The sequence below is a fragment of the Trachemys scripta genome, chromosome 5, assembly GCF_013100865.1.
Source record: "Trachemys scripta elegans isolate TJP31775 chromosome 5, CAS_Tse_1.0, whole genome shotgun sequence".
Classification (NCBI taxonomy): domain Eukaryota; kingdom Metazoa; phylum Chordata; order Testudines; family Emydidae; genus Trachemys; species Trachemys scripta.
The window spans coordinates 90,708,065-90,732,294 of NC_048302.1; the positions used below are offsets into that span (position 1 = coordinate 90,708,065).

At 42.0% G+C, this 24,230-nt stretch overlaps 1 protein-coding gene across 14 annotated transcripts in view; it reads left to right on the forward strand.

Annotated features, from left to right (window-relative positions):
- The window catches only part of FRYL (FRY like transcription coactivator), a 394,573-nt gene that overhangs the window by 340,180 nt on the left and 30,163 nt on the right, over positions 1–24,230 (forward strand). For all 14 annotated transcript variants that reach the window (XM_034771653.1, XM_034771656.1, XM_034771654.1 and 11 more), the window contains one exon: positions 15,059–15,306. In XM_034771653.1, the coding sequence (XP_034627544.1) occupies positions 15,059–15,306 (248 nt within the window). The remainder of the gene's footprint in view (positions 1–15,058; positions 15,307–24,230) is intronic.

Genomic DNA, 24,230 nt, shown 5'->3' on the forward strand with positions numbered 1-24,230 from the left:
AACCCTGAATGGATATACGGAGTGTAAATTGAGTTGTAAGATAACTTCACCAATCTTGCACTGCCCAGTGGAAAGCATGACATCACAGCTGCTTGATTGGATGAGCTTTCCCTTCATTGGTGGAGAAATCAGTTAGTTGAACAGCTTGTATTGCTGTTATAGATGAAGGTGTATGACTAATTCCTAGTCCAGCATATTAATGCCTCTGTTTTTCAAGTGGATCCATGCAGATAGATGCTCACCCACATAAACCCCATTGAGGGCAATGGGGTTCCTTGGGAGTACAAAGGTCCACCCATGATGAGCCAGTTGTAGGTCTGGAGCCTAAAACTTTATCACAACTTGTTTAATTTAAATCATTTGTGCCAGTCCTGATAGAAAATAAAATGGAAATATTGGAATTCATACATAAGAGCCCCTCTCAGCAGCCAGTGATTTGGTACTAGTAAGACATAATTTAAAATGCCACATTTGTGTTTCAAAGTCATATAAATTTATCTAAAGGAAACCTGTCAACTGCTCCATTGTTTTCATTACTCTGTAAGAAACTTGAAATTGTTCTTTGAATGTTGGTTCATACCTGTATTCCACTGTGGGCATGCATGCACTCTATGCTTCTGAGACAGGAAGATTTTTGCTAGCAGTGTCTTTTGGTCCATGCCTGTGCCCTTCCTCTCCTCATGCTTCAAACTGAGGGTATAGGGGGCGGTGCAGACTAACCACCTCTGTAGTTCCTTTCTACCACTGTGTAGTCTGAGATAGAACTTCCTCAGTGTTCATGGAGTTTATCTCTTCAATTCTTTCTGTATATATTGTAAATAATTTGTTAGTTTTAAATAGTGAGCTAGTTCTTAGTTCTGGTAATTAAAGTAGTTAGTACTCATGAGAGACACAGACACGCACCCTGCATGGTGTGACTATTGTGCCCAGGATTCCAGGGTTTAAGAATTGTGCTTCCTGCATATGGATCTTCCCAGTCAGCAATGACCATCCAAGGTGCCTCTGTTGCATTGAAGCAGCTCACTTTCCTTTTGAGGTGCAGTACAGTAACTGCTCACTTAACGTTGTAATTATGTTCCTGAAAAATGCTATTTTAAGCAAAACGATGTTAAGCAAATTCAATTTCCCCATAAGAATTAATGTAAATGGGGGGGTTAGGTTCCAGGGAAATTTTTTTCACCAGACAAAAGACTATATTGTGTTTATTTAATTTTATTTATACACACACACACACACACACACACACACTTTAAGTTTTAAACAAACAATTTAATACTTTACACAGCAATGATGATTGTGAATCTTGGTTAAGGTGGTGAAGTAAGAAGAGGGTGGGATATTTCCCAGGGAATGCCTTGCTGCTAAATGATGAACTAGAACAGCTGAGCCATCAAGGGTCAACCCATTGTTGTTAATGTAGCTTCACACTCTACAAGGCAGCACAAATGGAGGGAGGGGAGACAGCAAGGCAGACAGAGACACACCCTGTGTGTGAGAGAGAGAGATGTGCATTTCCCCTTTAAGTATGCTGACTCCACTCTAAGAACATTGCCTTTTTAAGTAGATCAGCAAGTTGAGACAGCCCCCCGCCTCCCAGGCCTCCCTCTTTCCCCTCCTCCCCCCGCTCTATGGAGAATGGGGTAAGTGGGGGACAGGAGCAGGGGGAGAGGGACACCCTGACATTAGCCCCCCACTCCCTCCTCCCCACACGCAGCAGGAGGCTCCCGGGAGCAGCTCCATGGCAGTGGGGGGGAGGGACAGCTGAACTGCCAGCAATTGATAGCCTGCTGGGCGCCTGCCGCACAGGGAACTTAGGGAAGTGAGGAGCTGATGGGGTGGCTGCCAGTCCACCCTGATTCCAAGCCCCCACTTGCTAACTCCAGTGGGCTGCTCTTTCTGCAAGCAGTGGACAAAGTAGGCGGCTGCCAAACAGTGTTATAAGGGAGCATTGTGCAACTTTAAACAAGCATGGTCCCTAATTGATCAGCAACGTAACAACGTTAACCAGAATGACTTTAAGTGAGGAGTTACTCTATTTGCCAATTGTTCCCCTGCTGAACCCCGCCAAGCACATGAATATCAGCCTTGAAAGTTTTTTATGGATTGTGTTAAAAAACTGTGTAGATAGTTGCTTGATCACACATTTTTTGTTATGAAATATATTTAAGAGACCAAATAACCAATATCCATCAGATTTATTGCTAAAAGCCGATAATAATATAGTACAGGAAAAAGGTTCAATACAATACCAATCTCTGGCAAGCATTGTTGCATTCACCTTACATAGAAGGTGTGCTCCCAAAGTTACACACCCAAAACCATCTTTTTTACTCAACCTGTTTACAAAAAAAAGGGTACTGTGTACATCATCTGAAACTAGATTTCTACCTTGTTTTTCTGGTGCAATGATGTACCCCATATCACTGTCCTGAACACATGTATTTCAGGTACTAAGGGGCATGAAGATACATCCTGTGTTTGTACCAGGGTAGAACACTCATATATCTTATCCCTTTCCTTTGAGACATTCCAGATACTGGTCTGTGAGAATAACTCCCTCCCTGTTACGGTAAAACAATCATCTGTCCTAATCCTGACAGTTTCCCTATTTACTTAACTCCTTGCATTTGCTGAAGTAAATTTTGGTTTATGGGATACTTAGCATAAGAGAACAGGATTGCAACAAAGGAATAGGCCAATTTAGGATATATAATTGCTATAATATTTATACTTAATGCATACTAAGTACAAGTATTATAGCAGTTATATAGCCTAAATATATAAATATATGTTGCAAATAATACATATTGTTAACTATAAATATATACACATGTGCACACACAAACACCAGTATACATTGGTCAACAGATTGGTCTATGAGGCCCCAATCTGACCCAGGCTGGGCAGATCCCCCTGTACAGTGGTCAGAAGTGCCAAGAAGAATGCTTCCTAACACAGAGACCTTCAACTCATGGGCTGAAAAGAATAGAGACCAGTACTCCTCTTCCTTGCATGGCAAGAGAGTGAAAAGCACACTCTTAAAAGGAAAGAGAGCCCCTTGCAGATCCTCTTCGAAGAGGAAAACTTCTTCCCCAGCACTATGCAAGTTGAGTGATCCCCATTACAGGAAGTTCAGGCGCTCACAAGGGACATGGTATTGACCCCTGAGTTCCGAAGAATAAAAGCGCCTCCAGACCAGCACCTGCCACAGCAGCAGTGGTGCCATCCTCAGAAAAACACTGTTGATGGATAAACACCAAACATTCCCTTCACTGACGGTTAAACTTCTCACCAGACTGTCTCCACTGGTCCAGACAGACACGACATCTCCTCAGTCAGCAGATAAGTACACAGCCTCTGAGGACATTGTTGCCAACCCAGAACTGGAGTCTCTCTCTCCCCCCCAATCTTGTTGAACCCAGTCCTTTCAAGAGAGATCTTGACACCATTAGTCCAGAATTGGCATGAGAGAGAAATCCACTCTCTCATGCCTTCTACCAGCAGGTGGATCCCAAGATCCCTGATACCATCTGCACTGGAACTTACTTTCACCTCCTCTGGCAAATCAGATGACAATGTGAGGGAGTTTTTTCCCCCCATCAGGGCAGGAGGTTAGACCAGCTAAAGGATCCAGACTCTTGCTCTCCTGCTCTTATAGATCAGGGTCCCCAACTCAGAACTGGTGGTACCCTATGCCATCCCAACCAACATTTGACTCATCTAATTGGCCCTACTGGGGACAATGAGATCTATATGTGCGTTACCCAGAATCTGTATGTTCCCATCAGGAATCACACCATCCCTCTCCTGACAGAGAGGGACCTGAACTTCCTCAGAAATTGATAGAGGAGGGAAGAGCAACTGGAACTGATGGAACCACCGGCTCCAACAAGAATGTCATCATCTTCCCCAAATGAGGCAATTGTACTGGCCTCATCTTCTCCATCTGGTGATCACAGGCAATTTTAGTATCTGTTAAGATGGGTTGCCGACACGATCCAAGTCTCAGTAGAGGAGGTATAGGAGACACTTCACAAACTTTTAGACATCCTACCGTGCTATGAGGCCTAGCAAGATGGTGCTTCCCATTAATGAGGCTATCCTGGAGCCTGCTATGGTTGTCTGGAATAAATCAGCATTGTGTGTTCCCACTCTAAAGAGGACAGAGAAGAAATACTATGTACCATCCAAGGAAACAGAATATTTATTTACACACTCTGTCCCAAACTCATCAGTCATCCAGGCTGCCTCGGAGAAGAGCAAACAACATCAAACCCAATCCACTCCATATGACAAGGTTGCTAAACGTTTAGACTTACTGGACAGGAATGTCTTCATTTCAACCAGCCTGCAATTCCATATAGCCAACTGCCAAGCATTGATCTTCAAATACAACTTTATTAACTGTTCTGTGTTTGCAGAATTCACAGACAAACTTCCACAGGAAGATAGGACTCAGTTTCAAGTTTTCATTGATGAAGGGAAATTGATCACCAGGTAATCCCTCGAAGCTGCAGTCAATGCCTCAGATATGGCCTCGCTGTCTATGGCGAGAGCTGTTGTCATGCATCGAGCATGGTGGCTTTGCTCCTCTGGATTTCCCAAAGAAGTCCAATCTACAGTGGAGGATTTGCCTTTTGAAAGGAACAATCTGTTTAGTTAAAAAACATAATATTTGTTATGCTCGTTAAAAGATTCAAAGGCAACCCTCTGCTCACTGAGGATCTACACTCTGGTACCAAGGAGGAAATATCACAGGCCACAGCTGTACATGACACGACTGACATCTTAGCCCTCTATCACCGGAGGGACTGTGAATCTCCATGGAAGTAGCAGAGGACTCCGCAGAGCAAGAACAACATTCTCCCCTCTTCTTCCTTCTCAACCTCCCACTAACAGATGCTTTTGATGGGACTTTCAAGAGTGGCAAACATACCCTGATGCCACATTTACCAACTATGAACCTCAGCAGTCAATTTAGTGGCCGTCTAGCCAGTTTCTACCAAGCCTGGCAGATAATAGACAGATGGGTGCTTAACATCATCCATGCAAGCTATACTATAGAATTTCTCCCCCTATCTGTTCCAAAAGCCCCTTACCCATCTCTTTTCAGGGACCATTCTCATGAGAGGATACTCACTCAAGAGGTGAGCACTCTCCTTTGACAGGCGGCTATGCAATGCATACCTACCCCACATCTATGGAAAGGGTTTTACTCAAAGTATTTCCTCATCCCCAAGAAAAAGGGAGGATTGAGACCCGTCTTGGCACTCTCAAAACTCAATGTCTTCATCCACAAATCGAAATTCAGGATGGTCAACCTGTCCCCAGTGAATAAAGGCAGCTGGTTTGCAGCTCTCAATATGCCTACTTCTATATAGACGTCCACCCCACACATAAAGTTTCTAAGGTTTGCAGAGGGCCTGAACCATTACCAATAGAAGGTGCTCCCATTTGGTCTTGCTACAGCACCAAGGGTATTCACAAAAATACACCCAGTAGTGGCAGCCCACTTCAGATATCAGTTTTCCTCTACCTCAACATCTCACTACTTATGGGGGAAATCTCAGCAGGAAGTATTGACAGCAACCACTTTCCTGCTCAGTCTTCTATCACTGGGACTTTGCGTAAACATAGAAAAGTCTCCATTTTAGTTCCAGCACAGACTATAGAATTTATCAGAGTGACTCTGGACTCTGTCAGGACCAAAGTGTACCTGCAAAAGGACAGATTCCAGTCCATAAAGGAACTTGTCAGTCAGCTCCGGCTGAGCGCACAGACATCAGTCCATTCATGTCTCATCCTTCCAGGTGACATGGTGTCATGTACATATGTGATCTCCTTCTTGAGACTTGTCTCCATTGCCTGACAGGCTTGGCTTCAATTGGTATATATGGCAGGCGGACAAGGTATGGATAAGCTTGTCTCACTCCCACACAGAGTGTGGGCTTCTCTAGCTTGGTGGGAGGACAGGGATGAAGTGTGTGTGGGGGAGTCCCCTTTACTCCTCCACCAATGATCACGGATGCCTCCTTGTTAAGATGGGGCACCTGGCTGGATTAACATACAGTGCAGGATACGTGGACTCCCCAGGAGTCCGGGATGCACAAAGACTCATAGACTTTAAGGCCAGAAGGGACCATCATGATCATTTAATCTGACCTCCTGCACATTGTAGGCCACAGAATGTCACCCACCCACTCCTGTAATAGGCCCATAACGTCTGCCTCAAATCTTGATTTAAAGACTTCAAATTACAGAAAATCCAACATTTACTCCAGTTCAAACCAGCAAGTGAACTGTGCCCTGTGGTGCAGGAGAAGGCAAAAAAAAAAACCAGGAAAATTCCTTCCCAACCCCAAATACGGCAGTCCTAAGACCCTGAGCATATTGGTGCAATCCATCATTTTAGACACCTGGGAAAGAATTCTTGATAATAACTCCGAGCCCTCTCCATCTAGTGTCCCATCGCCAGCCATTAGAAATATTTGTTTCTAGTCGTAGATGGACCATGTGCCATTGTGACAATCTCAACATACCACCCCTCCATAAACTTATCAAGCTCATTCTTGAAACAAATTAGGGTTTTTTGCCCTACTACTCCCCCTTAGAAGGCTGTTCCAGAACTTCACTCCTCTGATGGTTAGAAACCTTCATTTAATTTCACTCCTAAACTTATTGATAGCCAGTTTATATCCATTTGTTCTTGTGCCAGGATTGGCCCTTAAACTAGATAACTCTTCTCCCTCCCTAGTGTTCATCCCGCTGATGTATTTATACAGAGCAATCATCTCTCCCCTGAGCCTTCATTTTGTTAGGCTAAGCAAGATAAGATCCTTAAATCTCCTCTTCTAATTTAGGTTCTCCATTCCTCTGATCATCTAGTAGCCCTTCTCTGCACCTGTTCCAGTTTGAATTCATCTTTCTTAAACATTGGAAACCAGAATTACACACAGTATTCCAAATGAAATCATTGTATAATGATGATAATACTTCCCTATCTCTACTGGCAATACCTTGCCTGATATGCATCCTAGGATTGCATTAGTCTTTTTCATGGCTGCATGACATTGGCATTTCATAGTCATCCTGTGATCAACCAGTATACCCAGGGCTTTCTCCTCCTCTGTCACTTCCAACTGATACGTCCCCAGCTTATAGCAAAAATTCTTGTTGTAAGTCCCTAAGTGCATGACCTTGCACTTTGCACTATTAAATTTCATCCTATTTCTGTTATACTGGCTTTCAGGGTCATCCAAATCTTCTTGTATAACATTTCAGTCCTCCTACATATTGGCAATACCTCCCAACTATGTGTCATCTGCAAATTTTGTTAGCACACTCCCATTTTTTATGCCCAGGGCACTAATGAAAATGTTAAATAAAATTAGGCCCAACACCAATTCTTGAGAAACTCCACTAGTAACCTCCCTCCACCTGACAGTTCACCTTTTTGCATAACCTGTTGCAGTCTCCCCTTTAATGAGTTTGTTATCCATCTTCACCAATTTAATAATTTCCCATTTGGATCTTTACTGAAATCCAGGTAGATTAGACCTACATTTCCTTTGTCTAGAAAATCAGTTATCTTCTCAAAGAGATCAAGTTGGTCTGACCTACTTTTTATAAAACAATGTTGTATTTTATCCCAATTACCATTTACCTCTATGTCCTTAACTACTGTCTTTCAAAATTTGTTCTAAAACCTTGCATATAATTGAGGTCAAACTAATAGGCCTGTGTTCCTTTATGACAATGTATACATTTAGGTGTTGGACCATACCTAAACTGTTTTTAATCTCCACCCCTCCTCCGTGTTTAGCGGTCCCTCTTCTTCTTTCCTGGTTTTATTTTTATTTATATGGCTAAAGAATCTTTTAGAATAGGTTTTACTTTCCTTGGAAGATCCAACTGGCTTTTGGCAGTTCTCATTTTTTCTCTACATTTTTTGACCTCAAAGAGGTAGTTTTCCTTGCTGATCCATCCCTTCTTCCATTCCTAATAGGCTTTCTCTTAATAACCTGTTTGAGATGCTTGTTCATCCAGTTTGGTCTGCAATCCTCCCCTATGATTTTTTCTCCCTTGCTTGGGATGTAGGCTTCAGATAGTTTCTTCAACTTTTACTTTTACTTTCAAGCCTCACCTTCAGAGTTTTCTTCAGTCCAGTCCACTTCCCTAACTAATTCCTTTAATTTATTTTTTTAAGTTTTGGCCCTTTTGAAATCAAGGACTCTAGCTGCAGACCTATTTTTGTTTATCCTTCCAATTTAAACTGAATTAACTCATGATCACTTGAACCAAGGTTGTCCTCTACAACCAGTTCTTCTATGAGGTCGTCGCTACTTACCAATACTAAATCTAAAATGGCATCACCTCCTCTTGGTTCGTTGACTGTTTGGTGAAGAAATTTGTTGGCTACTGCATCCAAGAATATCTGGGCGCTGCCATTATTAGTAGCACTTGCCCTCCAATCTGTAGCTGCAAAATTAGTCTCCCATAATCACACAGTGCCCGGTAGTAATTATTTCATTAAAAATATTAAAGAGATCTCTATCTATATCCAAATCAGATCATTGGGGTCTGGGCAAACCAGAAGCACTATCGCAGAGGAGCCTCTGTTACTATTCTTCTCCAAAGTGATTTTGACTAGGGCTGTCAAATGATTAAAAAAATTAATTGCGATTAAGTGCAGTGATGCATTTCTAGTGACTTGGTTACTAGGTACTCCTTCCCACACATCCTCCTCTTACTTCATATTCTCAGGAAGATTGCACAAAATGGGGCAATGATCATTCTGCATGCTCCCAGAGGGCCAAGACAATTCTAATATCCCAGACTTCTTCAGATGTCAGTACGCCCATATATCACAATCCAGACCTTCCCAGACCTTTTGACAGAAGACAAGGGTAGGGTCAGACATCCCAGTCCAGCTCCCTCCACCTGACAGTTTAATATTTGGAAGGGTGTCAGACTTAGAGATCATGTTCACAGACAGGCCAGACCATCTTTAACAATATTAGGAAAGACTCCATGAGGAAATGCTATGTAGCTAAGCGGAAAAGGTTCCCGGTCTGGTTACAGTGTCACTAGATAACTTCAGAGGAATCCAGTGTCCCTCCGATATTTAAATATCTCCTATCCTTAAAGACAACAAGTCTTTCCCTTAGCTCCCTAAGTGTCCACTTAGCAGCTATCAGCCCTGTCATCCTCTGATAACCACTCAATCTTCACCCATTCTGTGACCGTATATTTTCTGAAGGATCTGGTCAGAACCTTTCCTCCCATTATCAAACCTATCCCAACATGGGACCTCAGTTTGGCCCTCTCGTTGTTAACAAGTTCTCCATTCAAACTCATGCTTCATGCTCTTTAGTCTACTTGATATGAAGGTGGTCTTTTAGGCAGCCGTCACCTCAGCCAGAAGAGTAGGTGAACTTAGGGCCCTTATGTAGACCCACCATATGTAATCTTCCATAAAGATAACATTTCTCTTAGACTACATCCTTAATTTACCACCAAGGTGGTCTTGGGTTTCCATCAGACACTCCACCTACCTTTTTCCCAAACCCACATGCCACCAGTGAAGATAGTAGAATTCATTCCTTGGATATCTGTTGGGCCATGGTGTTCTCCCTCCAAAGAACCAAATCCTTTAGGAAACTGCCTAGATTATTTATATCATTCCCAGAAGAGAGAGGGGAAGCAATCTCTTCCCAAAGACTTTCCACATCGATTTTGGGATGCATTGTCCTGTGTTATGGGTTGTCGAATGCTCTTCTCTTACAGGGAGCGAGCACTTACTCCACAGGAGCTCAGGCCACTTCTGTAGTCTCTTTGGGTATGTCTACATTGTAATTAAAAACCCACTGATGGCCTGTGCCAGTGGACACAGGCTCAGGCTAAGGGACTGTTTAATTGCAGTGTAGACTTCTGAGCTCAGGCTGCATCCTGAGCTCTAGGACCCTCCCACCTCCCAGAGTCCTAGAGCTCGGGCTCAAGCTCAGAAGTCTACACTGCAGTTAAACAGCCACGAGCCTGATGAGCCCGAGTCAGTTGGCACGGGCCAGCCGCAGGTTTTTAATTGCAGTGTAGACTTACCCTCTTTGTGGCATTCCTGTCATCAAAATATGTAATGCAGCAATGTGTGGGGTTTGATCTCTACCTTCATGAGACTCTATGTCCTAGTGCAGGCTTTAGCAGCTGATGAATCTATCAATACAGCAGTACAACTGTCATTGATATGGCAGAGGTCCTTGCCACCCTCCTCTTCAGTGACTACTGCTTGTCAGTCACCTGTGTGAAAAATACATAGGGATCAGAACTCAAAGAAGTTACTTACCTTGTATAGTAGCTGGCATTCTTCAAGATGTGTGGTCCCTGTTGTATTTTACTACCCACCTTACTTCCCCTCTGCTTCAGATCTTTCTCTTACAATTTGCAGTAGAGAAGGAACTGGAGAAATGGTTGGGCCACACCACCTCTTGTACTCTCTTTGGAGAGTGAGGAGAGGAAGGGCACATTTGTGGACCAACAGACACTGCTACCAAAAATCTTCCAGTCTCCGGCACATGGAGCACATGTGTGCCCACAATAGAATACACATAGGGACCACACATCTGGAAGAAGTCCAGTTACTGTGCAAGGTAAGTAACTTCTCTTTAATACAGTGTTTTTTCTTTAGCAGAGGTTTTGTTTTGCTGATTTTCTTGTGCTGCAAGTTCTTGTTTGTTTTATTCCCAGGGACAGATTTATGGATTTTAAACGCTAGTAGTAACAGTAACAATAATTAGAATCCAAAGTGTCTTTCTCTTTGGATTATTAAAATGTATAATTTTGTCTCATTTATTTAAAATGAAATGCTAGGTTTAGCAAAGGTGAGAAATTCTCATCTGCCATTTTGAATTTGTTCTTTAAACCTACATGGGTTTGCAGTGTCGATTTAAGGACATAGGCTCAAATTCTGCAGTTAACGGCTCAGATGGATCCTTTCACCTGCACAGAGCTCTGATAAAGTCAGTGAAGCTCTAAATGGATGCAAGGGTCCACCTGCACAGATACAGTTGTGGGATTGAGGCACTAGGTGGGAAAAAACAGAATATTAATAAAATCTGTTAAAAGACTGTGTTCCAGCTCTTTTCTGTAAGATTTGAGTATCTGATTATTAATTATCTCTAAATGTAGAAGGTTAACTTTATGCTTCCTAATTTCCATATTCTGAACTTGCTTACAGTTCAGGACCACCATCCTGAAAACCCTTTGAAGATAATGAGACTATTTGTGTAAGGAACTGGGCTCCCCTTCCCCATGTGTTTTGCTTTGCAAACAGTCCTCACATAGTCCCCTGTAGGTTCAACACAACGTGCTTTATTTACAGTGTCTTATACAGATTTGTGTCTCTGCAGCATAAGACTTTCCCCAACCTCTACCTAATCCATAGGCACAGGGTCTAATGGGGGGAGAGATCTCATCTCTCTGTCTTTGCCCTTCCTTCCAGCCTCCTCCTCCTTTCCTGTCTCCCTTTTAACTGTCCCCAGCTGACAAGCTGAATCACCTTGTTAACTGGTTAATGACCCAGTCCTTAATCAATTATCTTCCTAATTTGGCCCCTTCGGGAAGCTTATAGAGTGGTGAGTTGGCCTTAAGCTACTCCCACTCTGTCACAGGATCCTAGTTTTATAATATTGCAGCACAACATAGTCTCTAAATCTGTGCTCTAAAGATGAGGCATTATGGAAAAGTGAATGCATTGTTAATGAAGATGTTTTCTTTACTTACATTGACAGTTATCTGCAAACTGTATTTGCTTATAGATTATATTAATATAAAATATGAGAAAAACCATACATATGGAATTAAGAGAACAGTAAATTCTTGTAGAAAATATTTGTTCTCTAAAGAAAAAAGTCTGTTGTACCTGGTTAAACATTCTTTGTTCTCTTATGTGGATGCTGAAGTGGAAAGTAAAAGATTCCAGCAGTTTCCAGAAATACCCACCCCAAATTATAAATTGCAAGTTTCAGAAGGGACTCTGTATAGTATTCTGTGTCAAAGCCTCCAGCTGTCAATCCCTTCTTCCTAGAGACTAGAAATAATATGCTAAATTTTCCTTTGCATCAGAGTATGTCTACACTGCAATAAGGAGCACATGTAGACATACCTGAGTTAGCTTTGATCTAGCTAGGTTAACTGTAGCTCTGGTATGTCTGTGTATGCTGCAATCACACTCCCAACTGCAGTGTAGACATGCCTGAGGCTGCTTAAGTCTGTCAGCCCTTGACATGTCTTGGACCTGCTGGTTTCTTCCCCCCTTCCCTTCCCCCTCCTCCCCCCCCCCCCCCCCAAATCCTTTGAGTTAAACTTTCCTCTGTGGCACAGGTTTGCAACAGCGTTCTGGAGGGGAGAACAATGTTTGACTCTTATTTAGTTTGAGTTGATAGTTCACAATCTTAGCCATAGACAAAACTTTGGTAGTCTAATAGCTATGTGACCATTAGAATAATAGAATCATAGGATTAGAAGGGACCGCAAGGGTCATCTAGTCTAACCCTCTGCCAAGATGCAGTGTTTGTTGGGTCTAAACCATTCAAGACAAATGGCTATCCAGCCTCCTTTTGAAAACCTCCAGTGAAGGAGCTTCCACAACCTCCCAAGGCAGTCTGTTCCATTGTCCTACTGTTCTTACAGTTAGGAAGTTTTTCCTGAGATTTAATCTAAATTGGATATGCTATAGTTTGAACCCACTGCCTCTTGTTCTGCCCTCTGAGGCAAAAGAGAATGTCTTTTCTCCATTTTTTTATGTCAGCCTTTCACGTATTTGTATCTCTCCCCCCCATCTCCTTTTTTCCAAACTAAACATACCCAGTTCCTTTCACCTTTGCTCATATGACTTGAATTCCATCCCTTTGATCATCATTAGACTAAGGGGAGCCTCTCGCTAGGATTTTTTTCTCTTTTTGAGACCTAATGAATATACACAGGTTAAAATTAGCAGAGAAAAAGATTTCTAACAAAGTTTCCAGGCAAATTATGAATATTTTTAGTAATGGAAAATTCAGAAACAACTGAATTCTCTGAAGACTCTGGCACAGATTTAAAACTAAAACAATTGAAAAAAAGTTAATGTTAAATACAATACAATAAAAATTGCAAGATTTCACGGCATTCCATTTTTCTTTCTCTTTCCTGATCAGAGAGAATAGCTGTGTGTTCTGAACCTTATTGTTTCACTCATGCACATTAGGTTATTTCCCAATAACAGTATGTCAGTCTTGTAGTGAGGACAGGGAATTTTCATTCCTAATGGTATCTTCCTTACAAAAACGAATACCTAACAATCAAGCAAGTTCTTAGGGAAGGACACATCAGTCTGGATCACCACTGGCATTGCAGATTCATTAAGATTTCTGATAAATGATGCCATTTCCCAGGTGTTCCGTATGCCCTTCTACTATATACAGCTTAACTGAAAGCATTTCTCTATTAAGGAGTCTAGAAAATTTCAACCTTGACCATGTGGAGAAGACACATTTAGCACATATTAACACAGACAGCAATATTCAGAAGAACAATAACACACATTTGACTGTTCCGTTTTTTATCTGGAAGAATATCTAGCGAATACTTATCTTATTAATGATCTCTCTCCATTATGTTCTTTGTGGATCTGGACTCACCCGTTGACCTTGATTTGAAAAAATCTGTACTAGAAATGGGCCACTGTTTAGACCTACATTGTTTTTTCTACAGCTGTCTTAAAAATGTCTGTCATGCCCATGGACATTTGCTATTCGGTGGGACAAAATAGCTATTTTATGTGACAGAACTCCAGATATCTAAAAGAGGTACTTCAGGGGTGATGTCATTAGCCAGTTGTCATAAGGAACAGAGTACTATCACGGCCTGACATATCACTGTCCTGGTCTAATAGCTTCAGGACAAATGTGAGAGTAAATGATGATGTACTGCTATTCAGGGATGGATTGTCCAGTCTTTAGTATGTGTTCAGTTAGTTTATAGTGAAAAGAAATTTGGGATTGATAGAAGCCATAACATGGAGAGCCAGAGTGTGTGTGTGTGTGTGTGTATGTGTGTGTGTGTACACACAGTAGAAATTCTCTGAAATAGCTTGAGAGCAATCCTGTGTGTCCCAGTGTAGGAGACATAACATCACCATGAGAGTGCTAATATATATAGGAAATTGCCTCCTGAGAACAATTATAAGGAAGTTGATTTTTATTGTGGAAATAAAATCTAATGAATATTTCAGGTGTTTGGGCTCATTCATAAATTAGCGAAGTCCAAAACCCATCATCTGTTTAATATAGTGATGTTAATGTTGTAGTGTTTTACAATGGAAAAAAGTACAGGACATTCTAACGTATATCAGAATGATTTACTCATGATAGTCAATGATGTAGTATATAGTTTTAATTGGTCAGGGTTAAAAATGAGAGTTCTAGCAATAACTCCAGTTTATTAAGACAAATTATGCAAAATCTGTTTCCCAGGGTGGTTTCTTCCATTCTGCCAGTTATTTATGATGGGAAACAGTTTGAGGAGGGAGAATGGAAAGGGGAGAGTTTTTTCATAGTAGTTCCGGAAGTAGGCATTTGATGCTATAGGCAATCATGAGCCAGTGATTTTTGATTTGTTCACTCAAAAGTTAAGCTTTGAAGGTTTTGATCATATTAGTTTTGTCTAGAAAAATATTTAAAGTATTTGCACACATTTTCATGAGAGGGCTTTCTTGTAATATCATTAGTTGACATTAGTGGAAAAATTACATATGCTATACATGACAAATTGCATTTTAGAAAGAAGAACTGGAGTATTCTAACCAGAAGTTGGAAAACATTAAAAAGAAAGATTCTTTATGACTGAAGCATAACTAAAGGTGTATAATTCAGTATATGAAGAATCCAAATATCTGAATACTTAAAATAAAATTGGGTGATGTAAACATACTTTTGTTTTTAAGTACTGACTCCTGTAGCTTAAGAGAAGTTGATATACATCTATCCCTTCTGTAAGAGCAATGAAAAATATATTTGCTTTGCAGGATGGCAGTTCAGCTGTCAAGGATGAACGGGTTAGCATTGCTAGTGAAGACGCTGGATCATATGTATTACAAGAACAAGAATCTCTGATCTGTCAGGAACCTCTAGAGTTGGAAATTCCTGAAATGCCAAAACTGCCAGCTCCTGAGAGCTGTTCTGAATCTATATGTGAAGAAGATGTCACTCTTGCTTTGAAAGAGCTAGATGAGAGATGTGAAGAAGAAGAAGCTGACTTCTCTGGGTTATCTAGGTAAGAGTACACTTTGTTTTAACTGCAGAAATAATGTACCACTTTTATATTCTGGCTTCCACATTAGTCAAGTAAAGCAACCCTTTTTCTGGTTGAATTTCTCATACTTCTGATCAGAAATCTTCTAACAGTACAAACTTTTAAAATAAGCATATCAAATAAATGTTTGATTAATTCTTTGAGTTACTCCCAACATGGATCCCACTTATGGGTGTCTGTGTACCCCAGAACAAGAGTTTGGAGCATTTTCACTAGTAGTGTCTGGCAAGGATTGTTCATGCACCCTGTATGCCCAAATTCCACTCAGTTCTTTCTAACCACTTTAGACAGTGAGTCAAAACAAAATTGTGTCCTTTTTGTAGTTTTTGTTACTTAGTAGAGTAGAAGTTTGTAATTAATTTGTTTATAGTTAGTTGTAGTTGTTACTGTTTCTTCTGCCAATGGCTAAATGAGAGAGAGAGAGCAGATTGGGGCAGGGTTAGTTTGTCAGAGCCTAGATCTGTGGGAGGAAAGGCTTCTCTTTTCTTTATTTTTTTTTTTCCTTATGGAAAAATCCAAGAGCATTATATCAACCTCGGAGTAGAGACTGAGCACAGAGATTTCTTGTTCCCAACTCATTCTTCCACTGTGCCTGTCACTAGAGATGTGACATTGAGCTCAGGAGCAGTAAAGAAACTGAAAGAGACTAAAAAAAAAAAATCCGTCAGAGTAGTCAAGAATCCCTGTTGTCCAAGGACTGGCATCTTAAATGCCAAGTCGACGAAGTAAGAGGATTGGCTCCTCAAAGAAGTCATTTGCTGCTGGGATGGGGAAAAGTGGGTCCAGAACCCTCAGTGCTGCATCATAATAAAGAGCCAGCATAGAGATCTTCTTTGATAACAAGGGCTCAAGGGCACAGGAATGCAAAGGTGTGTTTATTACAGCCCATCAAGGCACCAGATTTACCAGCACTGTCCGTCACAACACCGCAACACTCGGCATTGTCTACTTCGCACCACCTTTGTTGGTACCATGGTCACAGGTATACCCCAATTTGGGGCATCAGGTCTTGGGGGAATCAAAGTAAAATTTAGTAGTCCAAGTGGCCTAGCCTCCTGTGTCACCACAGCTGCCTTGGCCCCCAGGGCAGCGCAGCCCAGTGACCAGAGTCAGTGCAGTCACCCTTCAGTACATGGCAGCGCGGCCCAATGGCTAAGGTCAACGGGGCAGTCCTGCTGTGTGGCCCTAGGGAAACGGAGTTTCCACAATCAGTCTAGCTCACCCGGTAGCTCAGTCCATATCCCTGCGCCACTTCCTACCCTTCCATTCAAGGCTGGTAAGCTTGTACCTCTGCTGTCTCTCCTCCATTGGCGGCGGTCGGCTGTGGGTCAATTGGAACCTCAGCCCAGCTGGCTTCTGGGTCCTGGAGCTCTGGCAGTCCCCTGCAGGAGCCTGTAACATACATCTACTCTTGTCTATGGCCAGCCCAGACTGAACTTAGCTACACCTTTTTATACTCTGGTTCCAGCTGGAGCATACCCAGCAGGAGTGAAGGGGCCTAGCTTCCTCGGCTTACAGAGTGTGATTAACCCCTGTTGAACTAGGGCACTATAGGTACACACTGTCACAACCATCATTATTAATTAAATCCTGCTTGCTACTGGCACTGGTCCAAGCCTCTGAAGATTCTTCAATGCAGAGGGAGATAGCAACAGCATCCTCAGCACAGGTTTCTCTTCCAAACAATTTCTCATCTCTGAGAGGTTCTTTTGTTTCCTCACCAAATCTCAGGGTAACTAACACCTGAGTCACCAATCCTGGGAGTTTTCCCCAATTTCGGTACTAGCCAGATCCCCTTCCTAGAAAGAAACAAGGGTTCCTGTGATGAAAATGTATCTGAGAAAACATGGCAGTATGATTAAGGATGTGAACTCCATTCAGATCCTGCAGTCACCTATTATATGACTCCCATATTAGAGGTTTCTGCATCCAAAGACTCTAATTCCTCCTCAGACTCTGACAAGAGAGCCCTTCCAAAGAGGAAAGTATACCGATAAAAGGAAAATAACATCAGGGAGGAATATAGGAAAAAACCTCCTGCTAACCTAAGGATTTAAATCCTCAGTATACTCCTTGGCTTCCCCAAAATTGGTCAAATGTTTCTTTCCCATCTGATCAGCAACCATGGTCATATCAGCCATCCTATATCCACATTTTCAAGGACAAGTTTCCCCACAATACATGTGGTCTACCTGTAAGTCGCCTGTTGCAAATTCTTGTGAATCTTATCACTGTGCTCATTAAGTTCAAGAGACAGAGGAACAACAAGATACGAATGATGAGGAAATACCTGTTCATCAGGAAGATCCTTCTGATCATCTACATTGTTCTTCATTGCCTGATGAAGGCATTTCACATGTTGTACCCGTTGATAAATTTAAAACCTTTTAAGAAATACTAGAATGTATAGCAAAAACACTGGAAGTTCCATTGGAGACAGTTCAGGAAAAAGCATATAAGCAGTTTGATATTTTAAAACTAACATCCCAAAGCAGAGTGACACTACCTATTAATGAAGGGATTTTAGATCCAGCAAAGGATCTTTGGACTACCCGCCTCGATTGCAGCTACATCAAAGTGTGCTGATTGTAAATATTAAGTACTGTCCAAAGATTTTGAGTATTTTTATACTCATCTGACTCCATCTTCACAGGTTGTTGCTACTGCCAAGGAGAAATCAGAACAGTCAGGGAAATCCACTCCCAAGGAGAAAGAGCCCAAAAGACTTGATCCTGTTTACAGATCAAGATAGAAAATTAACCGGCTATGCTATCTAAATATTGTTATTGCCAATTCAAAAGACTTTCAGTTTTTAAGGACGTGTTACCTTCAGAATTTAGAGACAAGTTTAAATCAATCTCTGAAGAAGACCAACTGATTGCTAAATCATCACTTCAGACTATATTAGATGCTGATGATGCTGGTGTTCATTCAGTAGCTGTAGATATTGTGATGAGATTCTCATCATGGTTATCTGTATCAGGTTATTGAGAGAAGTGCACACAATAATTGAAGATTTACCGCTTGATGGTCAGAATCTATTTTGTATTAAGACTGATAAGTCTCTCCACTGATTCAAGATCCACTCTCAGATCACTGGTCATATATACTCCTATGTTTAGGAAGAAACCTGTACCTTCATACTCTAGATATAGGAACACTTAATCTTATGATTTATAGTCTTACCACCAAAGACCTTCTGAGCAATCCAGAAAGACATCTAGAGATCAGAAGTCAGTTCCACTATCCTCTTCTATATATTGCACACTTGTGTCAACACAGAGACATCAAATTTGACGTGACAGCTGAGGCTCTTAGACTAATCTACAAGGCCTAGATTCCTGCCTATCTTATTTTCAGGAGTCTTGGATGACCATCGCTCCAGATCGATGGGTCCTTCAAGTCATCAAGGACAGTTATGCTTGTTTGGGGGAAATCACAAGTGCAGGTGACAGCAGCAGCAAGAAGAGTGATTCATTTGTTTTCATCACTGGGCTTGGGGAGTAACTTTAAAAAGTTGAGTCTGAGTCCATCTCAATCTATAGAGTTTGTTGGAGATCTCCTAGATTTGGTGGCAGCAAGAGCATTCTTCCTACCAGACAAATTTCAGATAATAAAGAATCTGATCCTCCAATTTTGTGTTTACCCTCAAACAGTCAGCATGTGTCTGAATCTTCATTTACATTTGTAACTTTATTTGCCAGATTATGTCTGAGACTATTTCAGACCTGGATCCAAGTCAGTTTACAACCCAAAGCTTCATGACATGTCATTTAAGGTGGTGATTCTGGACCAGATTCTAGTTTCTGTGGACTGATGGAGGATAAAAGAAAAGTATATATGGAAGTTCAGTTTGTTTCTCCCATAGCATCCAAAGCTCTAACAGATGTATCCCAGATGGGTTGGGGAGCACATATAGATCACATTTGACTCTTGGCTTTTGGTCTCATTTACAATCCACAATGCATGTAAACATCCTAGAATTCAGCGCAGTGAGACTAACTTGCAAAATGTTTCTACCTATGATGGAGAACTCTTTAATCTAAGTTCTCATGGACAATTTCACAGCAGCCTATTATGTAAACAGTCATGGAGGTGCAAGGTCAGACCTTCTTTGTTCTCAAGAAGCCATAAGACTTTGGGAATGGTGTATTCAGAATTGTATCAGTCTGATTGCTCTTCATCTCCTGGGAGAGAGTAATGGGCTGGCAGACTCAATAAGCAGGAAAACGACCTCATCCCATGAATGGGAATTAAAAAATTATTTACTAGACTGTAATGAGTAAATGTCCAATATTTTGTTCTCAAGCAGAACAGTATCCCGGGTTTCTGGCAGACACCTTATTGATTTGTTGGTCACACAGTTCTCAATGTATGCTTTCCCTCCATTTCTTCTAATTCCAAGGTGTTACAGAATGTAAGGTGAGAAAAAACTCAGATTATATTGGTGGCTCTTGCTTGGCCCCATCAGTCTTGATTCTTGGACATACTGCTATTGTCAAATCACTAATTTATCACACTCCCAATTCAGAAGGACCTGGTATTACAGAATCACAGTCTAGTCCTTCACCCAAACCCAGCCTCATTATGTCTCACAGTTTGGATGATATCAGGATGTCCTCAGTAGACCGTGTTCTTTGGAGGTACAAAATGTTCTTCAGGGCAGGAAATTATCTACTAAGATTACGTATATTGCAAAATGGAAATGATTTTCATTATTGGCAATACCTAAGGGTTATGTTCCATGTCAGTGTTCTATTCCAATTATTTTAGATTACTTGTTTTTAAAGCACCCAGAAGTGTTTACTGTTTCAGTTGCAGTTCATTGGCAGTTATTTCCACATTCCATCGTCCAGTAGAAGGAGGTTCAGTTTTCTCTCATCAATCAGTGAATAGATTTATGAGAGGTGTTCGTGTTTTCCTCTTGTGAGAAAGATCACTCCAACATGGAATTTAAATCTAGTGCTTTCTTCACTTATGGACCCTCCTCTTGAACCTCTATCAAATTGTCCAATTCATTTATTGTCAATTTTGGTGGCATTTATATTAACTTGTAAAATAAATGAATTGCAAGCTTTAATGATAAATTCTCTCTACACAGTTTTTCATATGGAGAGGGTAACTATGAGACCACATCATAGTATGGTCAGACTTTCATGTCAAACAGTTTATTCACTTACCAGTCTTTTCTGAAACCTCATTCACATTGGCTAAACCTAAATTACATACTGTAGACAGGGCCGGTGCAAGGAAGTTTCGCGCCCTAGGCGAAACTTCCACCTTGCACCTCCCCTCCCCCCCCCGGGAGCCAACACCGCCCTCTCTGGCAGCTAACCACGCCCACCCACCCCTCCTCCCAAGCAGCCCCCCCTCCCCCCCAGCAGCTAACCCCAACTGCCACGGCAACTAACCCACCCCCCCTCGCAGCAGCTACCCCCCCTTGCAAGCCCCACCTCCACGGCAGCTAACCCGGCCCGGGAAGCCCCTCCCCCGCCCCGCGGAAGCTAACCCCGCCCCCCTCCACGGCAGCTAACGCCGCTCGGGGAGCCCGCCCCAGCTCACCTCCGCTCCGCCTCCTCTGCTGAGCATGCCGGTGCTGCTCTAATTCTCCTCCCCTCCCAGGCTTGTGGCGCCAATTGGAGGAGACTTAGGCCTGGTCTATACTACCCGCCTGAATCGGCGGGTAGAAATCGACCTCTCGGGGATCGATTTATCGCGTTCCGTCGGGACGCGACAATCGATCCCCGAATCGGCGCTCTAACTCCACCAGCGGAGGTGGTAGTAAGCGCCGCCGACAAAAAGCGGCAGAAGTCGATTTTGCCGCCGTCCTCACAACGGGGTAAGTCGGCTGTAATACGTCGAATTCAGCTACGCTATTCACGTAGCTGAATTTGCGTATCTTAAATCGACTCCCCGCTGTAGTGTAGATGTACCCTTAGAGCGGGGGCTGTGTGCTCAGCAGAGGAGGCAGAGTGGAGGTGATCTGGGACAGGAAGCAGTTCCCCTGTGCACCCCCTTTACTGCAGGTGCCCCTCCCCCCCACCAGCCGCTCCAGCTCACCTCCACTCCACCTCCTCGCCTGGGCAGGCTTTTAGGCGCCCTCAACCGCTAGGCACCCTAGGCGGCTGCCTAGTTTGCCTAAGTGGTTGCACCGGCCCTGACTGTAGATGTCAGAAGATGGTTATTATATTACGTAGAAAGAACTAAAATCTGTTTGTAGCACTCCAAGACTTTTCATTGCTTATCATAATAAATCTAAAGCGATTGTTATTTTGTCACAAAGATTCTCAAAATGAGTATTGGATGGTATTATGACTGCTTACGGCATTAATAAAAAGAATCTTCCTTCAAACATTTGGACTCACTCTACCAGAGCACAAGCCATGTGAACAGCATGCCTAAGTCAAATACCAATGTCCAAAATCTGCAGAGCAGCTACCTGGCCTTTAGTGCATATGTTTATGAAACATTATTCATTAGTGGTTGCTTCAAGATCCGATGTCCATTTTTGAAGAACAGTTTTGCAATTTCTTTTCAAGTAACTCATGCTCCTCACCTCCTTTAATGATGACTTCTGTCTAATTCCATAAGTGGGCTCCACAAGTGCACTAACACAGAGAAGAAAGAACAGTTACTTAATTTACAGAAACTGTGGTCCTTTGAGATGTTCTGCACATGTGGATCCCACAACCACCCTCTGTCCCTGCAACTTAGAGTGTGGATCCTGAGCAACAAAGTTGCAGTGTGGTTGCTATGCCCTTAAGCCCTTGGGAACAGGGGCTATGTGGGCATATAGGCCACATGTGTGACCCCTGCTGAACACCACTAGTGAAAATGTTCCAAACTCCTGTGCTGGGGTACATAGACACCTGTAAGTGCAATACATCTTGAAGAACCACTCTTACTGTGAGGTAAGTAACTATTGTTTTTCTCCGTTCAGGAAATGGAACTGTTGGGTCAGTCCTGGGCCCAGCTTCATCTGCTTTGCACTTCTGAACCAATGCATAACACATAAAAAGCTGTTCTTAGAGAAGCAGCATCACACAAGATAGATGTTGTGGGGGAGGGATAGCTCAGTGGTTTGAGCATTGGCCAACTAAACCCAGGGTTGTGAGTTCAATCCTTGAGGGGGCCACTTAGGGATCTGGGGCAAAATCAGTACTTGGTCCTGTGAGTGAAGGCAGGGGGCTGGACTCGAGGACCTTTCAAGGTCCCTTCCAGTTCTAGGAGATAGGATATCTCCATTAATTTATTATTTTTATTTTTTTTTTAAATAATAGTTGGCTCAAAACCATCAGCATAGGGGGAGGGGGAAAGTTTGGGGACCACAGAAGCACAGAAGGTAAGCTTTAGAAGTTCAGGGAGAGCAAGAAAGCACAGACTGAGAGTTTGACGATGAATAAACCACAATGAGAGAGGAACAGGAGCAGCTGAGCATTGCAGATTTTTATATTGGGTTACTGTAATATGCCTTGGAAAAATTAAAGGCTGATGCCAGTCGGCACCAGTTTGATTTGCCATGTACTAATTAGAATTCACCTGTTCTTGCAATGTGTTCACATTAAAAAAAAATTAGTTCTAGCCCTAAGGGTGATGAAGATAACTGTTTAGGGTTAGTCCTCTGACTAATAGGTGTCTGGTAAATGTTGCAAGCTTTGCTTGTAGATTATGGGAGAAACTGCCTGCCTCTAGCCTGCTCACAAAGGCTTGCTTTACTTGTAGCTTTTATGGGTATTGCACTACTGAACTGAACATATGCAAATATTACAAAACCAACTTATTTCCTAGTGTCATGTTGTAAATGATTGCTGTGATGAGTAGTCTAAACAATATTGTTTTTCAAAAGATTTTCTCTGGTCAAGGACTGAGAAAATAAGAAGGGGGAATTTGGTCTAGCAAGCATGGCTTAGCTGCTACAATCTACTACTAAAATTGTTAGCATCAAGAAGAATGCAAATGTGCGAGCATGTTATTGTGTTAAATGGACAAGTTTTATAAAATGTGCTTTAAGTACCTCTCTGAAAGGGAGGCTGGTACTGTGGGAGGGGGGAAATCATGTTAATTTTATAAAGTTTTTTATAAATGTCTCTAATTGCAAATAAAATAGTAAGCTTGTTGTGTAATAAAGCATCAAGAAAAATAATTGGGTAAAAATATAATTCATTCTAATACAGAAGTTTTTTAAAATTGTTAGTGACTTTGAGTATCAGCATTAATTAGTCTGGCTCATAATTAACAGCATTATCAGAGCATTGATACATGATGAAAAGTCCATCTGTAGGACATTCTTTAAACAAAAGCTTGTTAAATTGTCCATAAAAGTGGACCTGTTCCAATCTATTTCCATCCACATATAGATTCATAGATTCTAGGACTGGAAGGGACCTCAAGAGGTCATAGAGTCCAGTCCCCTGCCCGCATGGCAGGACCAAATACTGTCTAGACCATCCCGGATAGACATTTATTTAACCTACTCTTAAATATCTCCAGAGATGGAGATTCCACAACCTCCCTAGGCAATTTGTTCCAGTGTTTAACCACCCTGACAGTTAGGAACTTTTTCCTAATGTCCAACCTAGACCTCCCTTCTGCAGTTTAAGCCCATTGCTTCTTGTTCTATCCTTAGAGGCTAAGGAGAACAAGTTTTCTCCCTCCTCCTTATGACACCCTTTAGATACCTGAAAACTACTATCATGTCCCCTCTGTCTTCTCTTTTCCAAACTAAACAAACCCAATTCTTTCAGCCTTCCTTAATAGGTCATGTTCTCAAGACCTTTAATCATTCTTGTTGCTCTTCTCTGGACCCTCTCCAATTTCTCCACATCTTTCTTGAAATGCAGTGCCCAGAACTGGACACAATACTCCAGCTGAGGCCTAACCAGCGC